This window comes from Lissotriton helveticus, chromosome 7 (assembly GCF_964261635.1).
Source record: "Lissotriton helveticus chromosome 7, aLisHel1.1, whole genome shotgun sequence".
Classification (NCBI taxonomy): Eukaryota; Metazoa; Chordata; class Amphibia; order Caudata; family Salamandridae; genus Lissotriton; species Lissotriton helveticus.
The window spans coordinates 1,277,687,061-1,277,702,842 of record NC_136068.1 but is presented as its reverse complement, the minus strand read 5'-3'; the positions used below and the strand labels follow the sequence as shown (position 1 = coordinate 1,277,702,842).

Here is a 15,782-nt window from a genome sequence, read left to right as displayed (position 1 = left end):
TGATGGTTGGGGTTTATATGTATCTTATGTTATTGAACTTGACTTGATGCAGACCTAATAAAGTGGCCTTTTTCACAACTCACAGTGGTCTGCGTTGAATGTGTAATCTTGCAAGACGGTTGATGGCACAGCAAAATCTGTCATGCTAAAATCTGCACTTAAGACTGCCAAACCAAAGCGATTACTGACCATAGGCCACAGATTCTTCTGTTTGAGGGAAACCCCTATTTCTCTCCTCCAAAAGATTGATTGATCCTCCGACTACAGGAGTACAGTGCCATGGGAGAGTACTGCATCGTGTTGTCAACCTAGCCAACTATGTGTTGCTCGAATGGCAAATCTCACTGTCAAAGCAGGAAGCTGTGCAAGCCACAACGACATGTGGGAATGATAGTCAAACAAAGTACGCCCAAATGGGACAGGCTTTGGGAATCGGTTGATCACAAAGCAAATGAAATCACCATGCAGAAAACGCTGCATGCCTAGTAGACAGGTCGAAACTGCTAAACGTAAACCAATACTTTAAATTACCCATCTGGAAGGAACCTCAAGGCATTCTTATCATCCCGCAAGAAGTATAGGTCTTCATTGAGGATTTTGGCTGAGAGAATACATTATCATCCTCCCTATGGGACTGAGATGGTGGTCAGTTTGGTATCCCATCCCCTCTAAAAGCCTGGACTCACCGTAACACAACCCTTCTGCCCAAATCCATGGGAACACATCGGTGCTGATTTTTTCCAACACAACTAAATGGAGACACCTGCTTTTGATACACAATCAACATTCTGAGTACCCCAGTGTCAGGTTTCAGGAAGGAACCAAAGTCAACCCAGTATTACCCATGAATGGGCATGACATTCAGCGATTTCCACAGCAAAGAAGAATGAAAGACTAGGGCAACACACCTCACTGGTGTAAAGTCAACTGAGAGTGAAGGATGTTTCTAAGGATACTCAGGAAGTTGCTCCATATCACAGCTTTTTTTGTTTCTGCAGTCATCTATGAACATAGGCACCTTTCCCTGTAAGTGTTCTTCTGAGTGCTAGCAGTGGTTCTGATCCCTTAATACGTTGTGCCCCATGTTCCGAAGACTTTGAATTTTTTTCTCTCTCTGCAAATATGTATTTTATTCAGAAGAGGACCTCTTGAACCACCGCACAAGGTTGAAATGCTGTTAAGCACCAGTGCGTTTAGTCCACGAACTACGCATCATACTAACCAAAATGGTTACTTACCTATAGGTGTAGTTTTGCAGTTTAAAATATTTTCTGTATTTACATCCTGTGCAATATTCCTCCATCTAACAGTTGGGTCTTGATATTTCTCTTTTCGTCTTTTTTTTTCGTGGTTTTGTTGGCCACCATTTGGTGGTATTGCTTTCCCTCATGCGACGTCCGAGGTGCAACACAGATGTCCCTGTGCATGTTTGCTACATTTAGATTACTTTTCCTTCCTTGGTGAACTTGTCTTCATGTTTGTTTGGGCTTTCTCCTGTTTTGTGAACAGATTTACCACTTCATAGTTTGTCGTAAAGGATCTTATTTTTGGGGAAGTGGGAGGGTCGCACGTAATCCAGAAACGTCTTCATGCTGCAAAACTATACCTACAGGTAAAAAACAGTTTTGTTTTGAAGCGTGAATCCTTTGTGGGTTCACATGCTGCACATTGATTCTGTAGCTGTATTTTTCTTTTTGAGGTTTTGTAGAAATGGGTTTGTGCTTGCGAATGAAATATTTTTGACCCACTTTGGCTTTGTTAACTTGAATGTTCACACAATAGCGTTTTGCAAAGGTGTGTATAGACAAACAAGTGGCTGCCATACATTTGTCATTAATGGAAATCTTTGCTTAAAAGGTCAGGGTCTCTCTCTTTTTCCTTGTGGAGTATGCTCTAGAGGCCTCATTTATAAGCCCCTTGCGCCACAGCTGCGTCACTTTTTTGATGCAATGGTGGCGCAATCAGTGCACCACACTGCACCATATCTACAAATTGTCGCATTTCGTGCAATGCATCAGTTTGTAGAGCACTGCACCACATTATACCTGCGCCAGGTAAAATGTATTCAGGATAGGCGTTCCCAGGCAAAAAAGCCACGTAAAACTGGCACAGTGAAATTTACAACATTTCCCTGCGTCAGTCTCCAACTTGACTGCGTCACAATCCTTACATCTGCTCAGACCAGGTCTAAGGATTGATGCAGGGCTTTTACAATGGGACTCGATCCTCGGCCTCCACTATTGACAACATCACAACCCTGGCCATTCTCAGTCAACAAGCAGCACAAAAAAATCATCTTCCACTCTACTGCTGCTTTATAGACTACAGCGCAGCCTTTGACAAAGTGTCTCGTAACATCTTATGGAGGAATCTGTACAAATGGGGGATCCCACAGAGCCTGCTAGGTGCCCTTATCTCCAGCACAAGAACACTTGGGTTCGAATCAAAACTGGCCCAAAGACTGTCTCCAGAAAAATTGCTATCGAAGATGGGTTGAAACAAGGCTGTGTTCTTGCCCCTCTTTTGTTCAATCTTTATACTGCTGACCTGGGAACATTTCTGGAGAAAAGTAATCTTCTCCCGCCAAAACTGGGCCCTGCAAAAAGGAATCTGCATATTCTACAATACCAGGACCAGGCAAAATCGGGGCTCCAACGAGCGCTAAGCATGCTCCATACTTACAACACCGCCAATGCCCTAAAAATCAACCAGGAAAAGACCAAGGTGTTGATATTTGGCAGCTGCCAGAACAAGAGAAGTCTAAGGTGGCACATTGGGCCTGCAAAGATCAACCCAACTTCAAAATATAATTATCTGGGAGTCTGGTTCTGCGAGAATTCTAGACCTACAGCTCATTTAGCTGCCTTGAAAAAAAGAGCAGGTGCAATAACATACTCCCTGACCCGACTAAACCAGTCCCTGAGCAGCCCTTCCGCAGAACCCATTCTGAAGGTGATCAAAGCTACACTACTCCCCGCCTTAAACTATGGGCATCAGGCCTTCCCTGGTGCATGCTCTGCAAGTCTTGTCCATGCCCAAGTTTCCATTTACAAAAAAATCTTTCATCTTCCGAAATTCATTCAGAGGGCAAGACTACGTCTGGAGTTGGGCCTACAAAGACAGTCCATCTATTGCGAAGCAGACACTTAGAAATATTTTTTAAGGTCATTAAAAGCTGCAGATACCACCTTAAAATTCCGGCTAAAAGAAATCTTCGCCAGCCCTGGAAATCCATGGGATCATCAGATTACAAAGGCCATAAAATCGCTAGAGATTGACAATTCACTGCTAACGTCAGACACTATTCCATACTCAGTCTGGAAAAAAGTTATCAACAGGCAGGTGAAACTAATCTCCCATCGGATGGACCTCCAGGCTTTAAATACAACTACTGTCCTGCTCCCCCTGAATATCTCATACCATCCTGGGGTATCGCAATCTTATCTGCTGGAAAATCTGAATGCAGTGGCTCGGAAGAACATAATGTTCATGCGCCTTCTAGGCCTTTGCTCTACGGCCTTTTACAGATGGGCTCCCTCAAAGGAGAGGGGGGGGGCCTGCAGACTGTGCACCTACCACACCGAATCATGGCTGCATCTTTTGTGTTGCTGCTCTGCCATGGATGCCCCTAGAAGAACACTCTTAAAACCCGTATTTCTAAAATGGGGCATTAGGTCATGCTGGGAGGCAACGGCCCTGTGTTTTACCTCCTCAGACATTCAAGCGCTTGCAAGGATTGGAAAGTTCGTGAGACTCCTCGACAATCTCCTTTCACCCTCTTCGGCCCCAGTGCTTCCTCTCCCTCCAAAACCTTATCATAGACTTATTTTGTCCCCTGGTTTAGCACTTACCTTCTCAATCTAAATTATTTTTGGTTCAGATCAGTAGTACGAAAATACTGATAACTATAAGACTGTTTTTATATGTATAGACTTTTTAATCTTGACAGAGTGTTTTTCCAGTTTCGTTTTCTAATGTGATAACTGTGCTAATGCTGATATTTTATAGCAATGGTTTTAATTAACTGTGCTAACCAAATAAACTAAACTAAAACTAAACTAAACAATGGGACTCGCCTACGTGTTCCAAGGCTTTGCTGGATTTGTGTCCGTTTTACCACCAACTCCAGCAATGCGTCACTTTTGCGCCAACAGATCCATCAGAATTCCTTACGCATCTGTTCATTCATTCGCCATGGAGCGCTGTATTGTAAATACAGTACACCCATGATGTCCTAAGGACAAAAGGAAACTGACGCCCTAGGTTTCTCTTCTAGCTTTATTACTGCTTCTCTGCAACACATCTTGATTGTTTGGACTATCCACTGTGTGATTGTACCTTTTGTCACTGGTGTGCCCTTGATTGCTGTTTCAAAGAAATAAAGAATAGGTTTCTTTCCTCATTTGCTTAGTCCTGTCCACATAGTACATGAGTGCACTACGAACATCAAGCATATAGAAAAGCCTTTCTGCATTTGTCTTTGGCTGCTGAAAAAACCCAGACAGTTGGATAGTTTGGTTCACAAGTAAGTGTGATATGACCTTGTGGGTTGGTTTGCACAACCACTCTGTCATTATGGATTTGAAAGTGGGGTTCCTTTGTAGTGATGTTATACCTATCAAGAATGCTGCTTGTAGTGTTAAAAATATTAGTCCTGTTCTATGTGGTGGTTTGAAGGGTTCCTTCATTAAGTGTGTGCGCACCAAATTTAGATTCCACATGGATGTAGGTGTTGATTTGAGTGGTGCAATCATTTTTGCTCCTTTTAGGAATCTTTTGATGACTGCGTGCAGAAGAAACTTCTAGCTATGAGTCCTCTTGTGTACACTACTATGGTTGACAGGTGAATTTACCGAAGTGCAGGTTACGTGTTCATCTAGCAGGTACTTTAGGCATCTAATAACCGTGGTATCATGTGCTCTAGTGTCCACAAGATACTCTTTAATGCACCAGTGGGAGTATCTCTTCTACTTTGCAGCATAGCATTCCTTGTGCTTGGACTTCTGGCTTCTCTAGGACAACCAAGCCTTCAGGAGCCAAGCTTTCAGACAGGGGCCCTGTGAGGCTGGTAGCTTTATTACTTCTCCCCGCAAACACCTCTACCTGGTCTGTGAACCATGTTTGTCCTGCCCATTGTGGTGCTATCAAGGTTATGGGAGACTACTTGCACTTGTTAATCACCAGAGATATCAGTGGTTCTTGGGGTAAAGGTTTTGCAAATTTCCCTGACCAGTTTATTGATAGGGCATTTCACTGGGTCAGATAGTATGGGTAGCTGGATGCGAATTTTAGGTATTTTGCTTTTTCTGCAGTTGCAAACGGGTCTAATTCTGGTATGCCCCATTGTTGAAAAATCGTTTCGAATACGTGCTGGTTGATTTTACATTGATGCAAGATAGTTGCTTGTCTACCTCTAATTGTTGTACGCCAGAGGCCATATTACGGCAGTGCCATGGGAGAGCAATGGGGGTTTGGCCCACTTTGCATGCCCCGGAGGCACTTTGGCATTACAGAAACGGCTGTAGATGCTTGTGCATCCCCTTCTGTAATACCAATAGCGCCAGTGCTATCATCAGATGGCGTTCTCTCATTTGCATTGAGGTGTGGCCCCATGCAAATGAGGGAATCTTTTTGCCCTGGCCGTATTATAGGCACTGCTGCAGAGGCAAAGAAGCGGTCAAGAGGTGCACTGATAGTGCGCCACTTAAGAGGTCAGTGCGTCCCCTGACAGCAGCCCTCTGGAGGGGGAAAGAGGGGCCTATGGCGGGTGCAGTCACTCACTGCAAGGGGATCACTAATCCCCCTTCAAAGTGCAGGCAGGTTCCCGCCTGCACTGTGAAACACGGAGTGGCTTCAAAGCAGGCGCTCTGTTTTCCACATGGATGTGCTGTTCCTAGAGCAGCTCAAGTTTGCAGTTGCCCTGGAGGCAGGGAATTCATACTAAGCCAGAGCATTTTCCTTGTTTGTGCCGGGCGCACCTTTTAAAAGGTGTGCTCGGCGTAAACAAGGAAAATGTGCATGTGTCTGTGGTACCACTCCTGATGGGTGTATTGCCATCGAGATTTTGTGTCTTTGAATGGTCCATTTCCAAATGCCTTGTTCTAGTTTGACAGCACACGTGACTGTTTGCCCTCCTGCTTGATGAGTTAAATATTGTGGTTGCGTTTTCTGTCTGGATTTGTACTTTCCTTCCTCCATTTTTTCTCTGAAAGTCCCTTAGTGCCAGGAAAACTGTCTTTAGTTCTAACACATTTGTGTGTTTTACTGCTTCCCTTGTTTTCCACAAATCCTTGATGCGGTTCCCTGCTCCTCATTGAGCATGGGATGAATCTTAGAGATGGTCATTGAGGGAGTTCGTTGTATGCAAGTCCTGCCTACTGCTAGTTAGTTCAAGTTCTACCATGACATTGCCATCTCTGACTTCTGAGTAACAACCACTAGTCCTCCCAATTCCCCGTTTCTTGTGACCATTGACTTCGTATCCACTCTTCAATTTGTCTTGTGTGTAGTCTAGCATGTGGGATTAATGGAATACATAAAACCATAATGCCCATTAGTTTCTAAACTGTACTCACTGTCAGAGATGGTCCCTTATGGTAAAGGTGAGTTTGGTCTGCCAATGGCAGGATTCTTTCGGCTGGGGAGAATATTTTTGCATCCCAGGAAGTGAGTCTTGACCCTAAAAAGCACTTTTTACTTCTGTAGTATTGGGCGGGTTTTTCCAAATTTATTGATAAAACCAGTTTGTGCGTGTATGCATGAATGCTTGATGCTCCGTTGGCATTGTGTGAAGTAGCTTCATTTACTAGTCAGTCACATATGTAAGGGTGTACATGTATACCTTGCCTTCTCAGGTGTGCTGCTACTGCAGGCAGACATTTTATAAACATCCTAGGAGATGGCTTTAAACCAAAAGTAAGTACTTTGAGTTGATAGTGTACCTGGTTCACAACTAATTGAAAAACTATTTTGTTCTTCTTGTTCATTGGCACATGCAGATACCCATCCTTGAGGTCTATGTTTGGCATATAGTCCCCTTTCTGCAGCTGCAGAATGGCCTCCTGAAGTGACGTCATCTTGAATTTCTGGGATTTTATTTAATTTATTTAAGAATTGGAGATCAGTACTGGCTTCAGTGTTTTGTCTGCTGGTGGGCACCAGGAAATATGCAGCGTAAATTCCTTGGTTGGTCTGTTCCCCTGGTACCTTTTCTATTGCTTATTTTTGAACGAGTTCCTCCAACCCCTGTTGCAAGCATAGTAGCTATTTCGTTGTATGTGCTCTGTTTTCTAGCCTCACATTAGTTTGTTTTTTAGGAGTTTGATACAGTAACCGTACTGGATAATGTTCAGTACCCATTTGTCGGATGTGCCCTCTATTCCTGGAGGAAACTTCCTATGCAGCCCCCTACTTGTGCTATGTGGCAGGGCTCACCTTTTTTGAAGTCATTTGCTTGAGGAACCTGCCCAGTTTGGGGCTGTGAAATTCCTCGGGTCCTGCGTCAAAGAGGTGGCGAAGTGCACATTTGAGTTGGATATTCCCGATTGTGTGGCATCCGCTCTCTACTTTGCATCCCACCATCGCTACCCTTTTGATATCTTTTTTTGGTAGAAAGTCGACTGACGTTGGGACATGTGTTCTTTCTGGCTATGTCAACATTATTGAATCTGTTTCTGCACCAGTTATGCTGTATCAACCTTGGTGGTTCTTCCATCCTCCTTATTATAAGTGCATTATGCTCTATAACACTTGCAATAAGGTAGATGTGATATCAGGCACGTTTGTGACAGAGTGACCCTTCTGCCAAACTCACAATCAGGCCTGTAGTCTAGTCATTGGGATAGTATATTTAATGTTTTCTTGACAAGCAAAACCTCCAAAATGTTCCTATGAATGCTGAATGATCCCATTGTGAACCACTGATATAATGCTTACCCAAGTTCCTATTGGGCATGCAGTGGTACACTTGTACTTGTTACTACCCATGTCACAGCTCAACAACATCAATATGACTGAATATCAATTCCTAAGGGGGCACAAATACACCCCTCACTACATCACTAATGTTGACCCTGCACATAGTGAAAAGATCCATCTCCAATTCCTACGTGGACTGGCTCGTGTTTGGATGTTGTTGAGGTAGATCCCGCAGGCAGAAGGCCAAGGACCAAATTACCTACAAGTGAGGAGCTTGAAAACTGCCCTTCCTGGTCAGAGACCAATTGCTCCGCAAAAGAGACCATATGCGAGCTACATTCCAGGCGCTTTTGAAAACAACACTACAAACAGCATCAGAGAACTATGATCACTGCCAGCAGAGGCATCTTATCACTCACACAAAACATTTTCTAATTCTAGAAGTACAGAAATTTCCCAGTAACTGAGACAAACATCCCAGCGCCTACTCTAATGAAAACTCTTCTTCCCTAAGCACTTTATTTGTCAACTGTAATGTCAATAAATATAGACGCTGACCCTTTGAGGCAGTCACCAGTGGCACACTGGATGGATACTGAGGAGCAAAGCAAACCCTTTCATCGGATACAGAGACACTGATGCCTAGTGCACACCCACTTACCCACTCTGTCTCCAGATTCTCACTTTCCTCGTCTCCCATCCACTGGCCCCAGGACTATTCTAAAGGAGCATGGTCACCATCTGTTATGGAAAGGATGTTTTGTGTTACCTATCCTGGTGCTGACATGGCCAAGAGGGACATGCAGTAGCATAAACATCCACGTATTTAATGGGGTATGATGATGTGGTAGCCTACATTAGATGCTGAGAGTGCTTTTCTTTGCCTACTACTGCCATGTGCATCTGACTTCTAGTGCTGCCCCGATTTGAGTAAACAGCCCCTATATCTGCACAGCTTGGCACCACCAAATGAAGCTTCCTAGACCACCTGAAGTATGCCTCCAGAAGGAGAAAGGGACTCAGGGTGAGACGAGACTCCAAACACCTACACCTTCTCCATGATGGGCCCTCAAAGACCACCTATTTCAGACTGTCATCCACACTAGCTGACCTTGCACCATCTTAGTAGAGCATAACTGTACCTCCTAAACGTTTCCCAATTGCCACCTGGAAGAGTTCCCTTTGCTTCCACCTTATCTCTGGCCACATGGGCCATCTGTCACCTGTGTAATCCTGCACCCTTTAGCATTCCTAATTGCTTTACTGTGGCTTGTCTGGTCTGCATACTGTAACATCTTTGGCCCCATGACATATGATGACTGCTCCTTCTACAATAGGCTGTTTCTCTCACCTCTTGCATAGTCCCACGGACTAATCGCGGCTGTTGGCACTCTAGCAAGTCTTTATAGCTGTATGGACATTATCGGGATGAGCGGGTCCCATGCATGGTGTACAATCGTATTCTTTGCCCTGAGTGCCCAACTGCTAGTATCTGGTATTCTGTTTCTTGATTTTGGTCCCATCCTCATACTAATATAGAGTGTGCACAAAGGCCTAGGCATGTCCATGAAAGAGTGCAGCCCTACCCTGGGACATGATGAAGTGTGCCAAGTGTTCCTTTATTGCACTGACAATGGAAAGTGTCCCTGTCATGAGTTTAGTACAGAGTAGTAACGGTGGAAGTGTTCTGTATTTTGTGAATCATCAGTTGTGGCCAAACCTTTTAACTGTAACCCTGGTGGTGAGGTCCGATTTTTCCAGTTTCATGTGCTTACCAACATCCTGGTACTATCACCCCAAGTGTATGTTGTGTGCATTTGTGGCCTGCATGGTACATGCATTGTGTATATTAGTGTAGCTTAGGATTCCACTTTGGGGTACCTGGGAGGGCCTTGAGCACAAAACAGAAGTTACGCTGTTTTTCCACGACAGTGGTAGTGTATTGCTGGCAATCCTGAAGCTGGATGGAACAGACCTAGACACTGAAGTTGGGAGAGAAGAGACAAGACCCATTTGCCTATTCAATCATTCATTTTGCTGAGCGGTTCTGCTTTATCGTATTCCTTCAGCACTGCCATTTGTTAATAAGTGGAGTTAAAGGGTGGGGCTGCAGTCTGTTTTTCAGGGTGAAACGACCGCTTAGATGAGGCCAGTGTTTTATCTTTTCCCTGATCCTTGTTAATTGCGGCTGATGACAACCACATGCAGAAAGTTCACACATCTGTGTGCCTCTGTTGTGGCAGCTCCAGGCTGGAGACTACCCTGCTGTGAAGAGCCTCATTCTACCAAAGTTTGTGATGGAGAGAGCAGCCTGGAAAGGACACTTGACAGAGAACCGCCTCAAACTGGTTTTGAAAGTGCAGACAGTGTATCAACATCTCATGTCTACTTTTACTGAATAAAAGTGGAACCCACTGACCAACTTGTTGTTACAGTACCGAGTTCTCTAAAACCAAGGAAGTGAATGTTCAGCAGAATACTCAGAGGACTGCTGTGCAACCAGAACTGGCATTTGACTGACAGCCAGCTTCCTAGGGGCGAGGGGACATCTCCTGAAGGCTTGCCTTGCTGGAAGCTGTTCATCTGACTTGAGGTATCTAGAAGCCAAACTGCTGGATGAGATGAAGAGAAAGCGCCTGCCGTCCCAGTAGGAGGTGGTTGTCCAGGAAGTGGCAGAAGCAGTGAAATCCTAGTATTTGGATTAACCATATGCAGGAGGACAGCAACTGCATGTCCCAAGTGTCGGCTGGCATCAGACTCTGAGTTGTGGTTACCATTGGGAACGGTAGTATCCATACTGTCCATCATACCCCATGAAATCCGTTCATGTTCATGCTACTGCACGCCCCTCTTGGACATGTCAGTACCAGCATAGGGAACACACAACATCCCTCCCAGGGAGACTGTGGCTCCACCGATGCTGTTTTAACCAGAGAAGTGCAAACATGTCTCATCCTGTTCCAGTGTGATTGGAGAAGGGTGACCATTGCCCAGCCAGTGTCAGTGTGACCCACAACCAGTGCCCATAAGCATTCTGTAGAGTGACCATGACCAGACTCACTCGGTAGGACCCCTTAGTGAGACATATTTTCCTCCCACATTCAATACCAGGATTAAAACCCCTACAGGATCCTCCTCACCTGGAGGTGCTATGCTATCTCTTACTTATCCAATCCACAGGATGCTTATCTCTAGCTAGGCCCAAGCTTTACCCACGAAATCAACAAAATAGAAACGGGTTTGCCTCTGAACTCCCAGAAACATCCAAAACCCTGAAAAACTCTCATTCGTAGTTCAACTGCTTCTGTATATCTACATTGCCCACTCACCACTTGCAAGCCTTCATATACGTCTCACTTTTACAGACAGGAAAGTGAACAGGTAGCTAAGGGTGGCCCTGGAAAGTGACAGGCCACATTCACTAAATATTCCCTTCTTTTTTCTGTAGAAAATGTTCTGTCCCCTTTCTCAGAGGGCAATATTTCACACAGGAATAGAAAGATGATATTAGTATAAGGATAGAGGAATAACCTCTGGGAGTAACGTTTACCGCTTCATCTGAAACATTGAAGAAGGGGTCAAAATAGAACCAGACCCTCCAACTCAGGATCCAGAATTTTACAGAGAGTCAAAATGGCATTTTGAGAAATCTGGACATTTTCGTACGGCCCAGTGAACCTCTTTTTTTTTGGGTTGTGATAGCATCAGTCACATGCCTGATATATGACTGTGTTTCAGGCCAAATAGTTGCTTCCAGTTTCTAACAAATATGTCCCCCTCTAGATTTTCAGTAACAAATTCTGGGAAATTACAACATACCAACCCTTTTCACCTGAACTCACCTGCCAGTGGAGGTCCAATGAGGATAGTGATGCTTTCCAGGATTGTGAAAAGTCCAAAGGCACTTGGGAAGCGCTCCATGCCCACAATGTCCATGAGAACCTGGAAGACCAATGATCCGATGAAGCTCATAGAGATGCTGTAGGCCACACAGTAGAAGACCAGAGCGGTGTAACTGTTCCACACTCCAGCTATCAGATTACTGGCTCCGTTGACCATCACAGCTGTGCAGAAGACATAGAAGATCCGGCTCTTAAAGAAGGGCCTCTGTGAGATGACACCAGCCAACGGGCGCACAAAGATGTTGATGAGGCCAATAATGGAAAGCAGCATGGCTGCCTTGCTCTCCTCAATCCCATTAGCTGTTGCATATGGCACCAGATAGAAGAGCGGAAGCACAAAGCCAAGAACCATCCAGGTAATGCCAAGGGTATAGATCTGATATCGCTTGTTGTGACACAGGAGATCAAAGGCCATGTATTTCTGTATTGTCCGACTGCAAGAAGACATGCAGGTCCGAAAGCAGGAAGTAGAGGAAAGTGGTGGGCTGAGATTTCCATTCTGGCTGGACTCCGGAGTGGGATGTACGCTGGCCTTTGGTGAAGAGGGCAGGGAGTGGATGGGTCTCATTACAGCCCCACAGACGCAGCAGTTGAGGAATACTCCCCCAAAGATGAGAAAGGTCCCCCGCCAGCCCATAAGATCCAGTAGGTACTGGGACATCAGTGGCCACACTGCCATTCCGATGGAGGCACCTGTAGAGGCCAAGGAATTGGCAAGGGTTCGACGGCGTACAAAGTAATAGCCCAGCGCCGTGATGCCCGCTTGAAATGAGAAGCAAAGACCCAGACCTTATTGTGGAAAGAAACATAGAACACAAAATATTAGCAATGGCTTTCATATGTAAAAGAAGGCAAATGTGGTTTTAATATACAGAAAGGTGTTCAATAAGAATTCAAGAAAACCCTTAGGATGATGGAGACACTGAGATAATGTAAGGTGTGAGGACAGGAGCCAATATATGTGGGTTTCAGGCATAATGTGTGGTAAGAATTGGTTTTGTTGTAGTTTTGAGTTGCTAAAGCTGTACATAATTGTGTAATGAGGGACCTTAGGTATTGAGGTAGGCACTGTAGCCAAGAAGGCATTCGAGAGCTAATGAGAGCATAGTGTAGTAGTATTTGTTTAGGGGCAGTAGAATTGGGAGTCGTGAAAGCGAACGGTGAGGCACAACTCGACAAATGAGGTGTGAGGATGGCACCACCTGATGTTCCAAGTATCTAACTTTGTATCAGACTGAGCCAAAGATTCCCACCTGGAAAAGGCAGAGGTGGGCTGCAATGGCTATTGCCCATCTGTAGCAGGAAATACCATTTGTGGATATATGCAGCCATCTGCTCTCAGTAACTTGCTCATGGAATCGATAGCCGTTAGTGGTAAATCATGACACCTACATATTACCCAGCAAGCAACTGTAGGCCCTGGTCCTACAACCCCTCTCTATCTCCCAAGATTTTGTGTCTCGTGAAGATGAACAGCTTGGCTCAGAATGCCTCAGGGAATCCGACTGGTAGTGAATGACAAGGGCTGAAGTCCTTAGGTCACCTTGGATGTGGTCCTTCCTGGCAGGTCAACCACTGGCATTTCAACTTCCTCCCATGGTAAATAATGCTGCTGGGGACTTAAAATAAAACCCCATTAAAAATAATGTTCGATTACATTACACGTTATTTTAAATAGTTAAAAATATTAAAAAAACAAATTTAGTTCTATTTTTTTTTTATGAAAATAGTACATATTTTTTATTTGAATAATAGCATATTTTAATAAACAAAATTGCATTTAAAAATCAGTGTAAGAATACCGTTTATTAAATAAAATGTAATGACTTAATACATTTTATATATCACTTTAAATAATTATTAATGCATTTTTTACTTTAGTAGGATTGTAACTGCAGAAAAAGAATGATAATTTAATGAAAAATATTGACACTAATTAATGATTTAATTAAAAAATAATGTAATAGTGCTGTGGCATTTTTTTAATTTGTTGTTTATTTAAAATACATATATACAATTAATTCACATTCATATTTAAGTAAAATATTTGTAATTTTTTAAGTTTAATAAACTTTTAAGATTTTCCCTACTCATTACCATAGAGAGACTACGCAGTCGGGCCAGAGTTTATTACACTCAAAACTTAAAAAAGAAATATTTTCAAGTTAAAACAACTGTGAATGTATTTTCTATGGTTTCTAATATTGACGTAATTGTACATTAAATATGATATTAATGTAAATATAATACACTAAAGTATATTTTCTGATGTTCGAACTAAAATTTAAATTCACACAACATAAACAAATATTTTTATTACAGATTAATTTTTAGCCTAAGTGATTTATATAATTGATTGATTATAGAATTGATTAAAAACTATTCAAATATATTTTAATAACATGTATTGTTACATTAATGTTTAAATGCAAAAAGGATCCTACAATATTTCACAATCAACTTAAAAATATACCCAATTTTTATAAATTATTTTTAACGTTAAATTATATTGGTTTATATTTCTAACTATTTTAAATAATTACATTTTACATTATTTCTTAGAGGGTTTTATTTTAAGTCCATATCTCTATTATTCTCTGTTGAAGTGTGTTGCAGTACCAGTGGCAGGCCTTGTGTAGTGCTGGATTTACTACTGTTTTTAGCATTTTACAATCATAATTTGCCTCCATCTCTTTTTTAGGGGTGGAGTGGTTTAAGTCTAGATTTTGAGCAACTTTGCACTTAAATTTTGTGAAGAGCCAAAAGTAGAAAAGTTACTTCAAGATGTAATAGTAAAATACGTGTGTAGATTTACTCATAAGTGCAATTTAGTTTTGTTAGTAGCTTATAGTTCCTTTATTTATCTTCTTTATATGTTCACATAGAAATCTTTGTATTGTTTTCCGTTTACATCGCTAGATCAGCCTACATGTATTTCATCCTGAGGGGCTGAAAAGCCTAGGGGGATTTTCAAGGCAGGGCATAGAGTCATGGTCCAGGTAGGGTGCCAGTTTGAGAGTCTGTACTCAGGTGGATGCCCACAAGTGTCGTTGGGGTGTTGGCAGAAACTCTGTAAAGTCACAGGTGCGGCCTGTGACTGTAACGATGAGCAGTTTACTTCCTGTTTCCAAACCGCAACTATTCTCTATCGCTATGATAATAAGACCACTTCTGCTGATCTCAAGCTCTCACATGCACAATCGCACAAACTTAAGGAACATGGCCCTATATCCAAGGCCGGATTCGGAACCCAAAGCAGCCCTGGTAATTTTCTTGGACCAGCTCCTGGGGAAGCACTGTCTGGACCCGTGAGGCTGGAAACTCTTGCTTGCTGCTTTTGTTACTGGGGGGACCATAATGCAACACCACTGCAAAACCGGCCTCCGCCACTGTAAAACCAACCCCCACCACTGCAAAACCAACCCCCAACCTTACAGCCTACCGGGAGAACACCCGATGCCGGTACTGCCAGTCCGGCCCTGCCTACGTACATACAGAGGAGAAGAAATGCATGTAGGGTGTCTCCGCTGTGACGTCTAGCGATGGGTAGTACTGGAAGCGCAGCTGATCGCTGCTGTGATTTGCTTACAGAAGGGTTTATCCGGGTGTGTACTGAATCTGCTGTGGGTAGGGCATCGCTGCAGTAACTTACCTGCAATGAAACCTGCGGTCACGTAAAGCTGAATGATGGTCTGGGCAAAGGAACTGGACACCATTCCCACTCCGGCCAGGATGCCTCCTATGATGACCGTCACCCGACAGCCATAGCGCTCCACTAGTATACTGCAGACAGGACCTGTGACATAATGAAGAGGCTGTGACAACCCACCACAAAGGTGCATGAACATATACCTGTAACATAGGATAATGAAACTTCACACAACAGAGAGACCACCTAGGACATCATTATTACCAAATCTTGGCAAGGGACACGTTTTGCGAAAAACACTTTCTAAGTAAGGC

General features: G+C 43.5%; 1 protein-coding gene across 1 annotated transcript in view; it reads right to left on the bottom strand.

The window, feature by feature from the left end:
* The window catches only part of LOC144770184 (monocarboxylate transporter 6-like), a 354,090-nt gene that overhangs the window by 38,207 nt on the left and 300,101 nt on the right, over positions 1–15,782 (bottom strand). Inside the window, exons 3-4 of the mRNA XM_078654492.1 lie at positions 15,472–15,615; positions 11,760–12,608 (exon numbers count right to left, since the gene is read on the bottom strand). Of these exons, the coding sequence (XP_078510618.1) occupies positions 11,760–12,608; positions 15,472–15,615 (993 nt within the window). The remainder of the gene's footprint in view (positions 1–11,759; positions 12,609–15,471; positions 15,616–15,782) is intronic.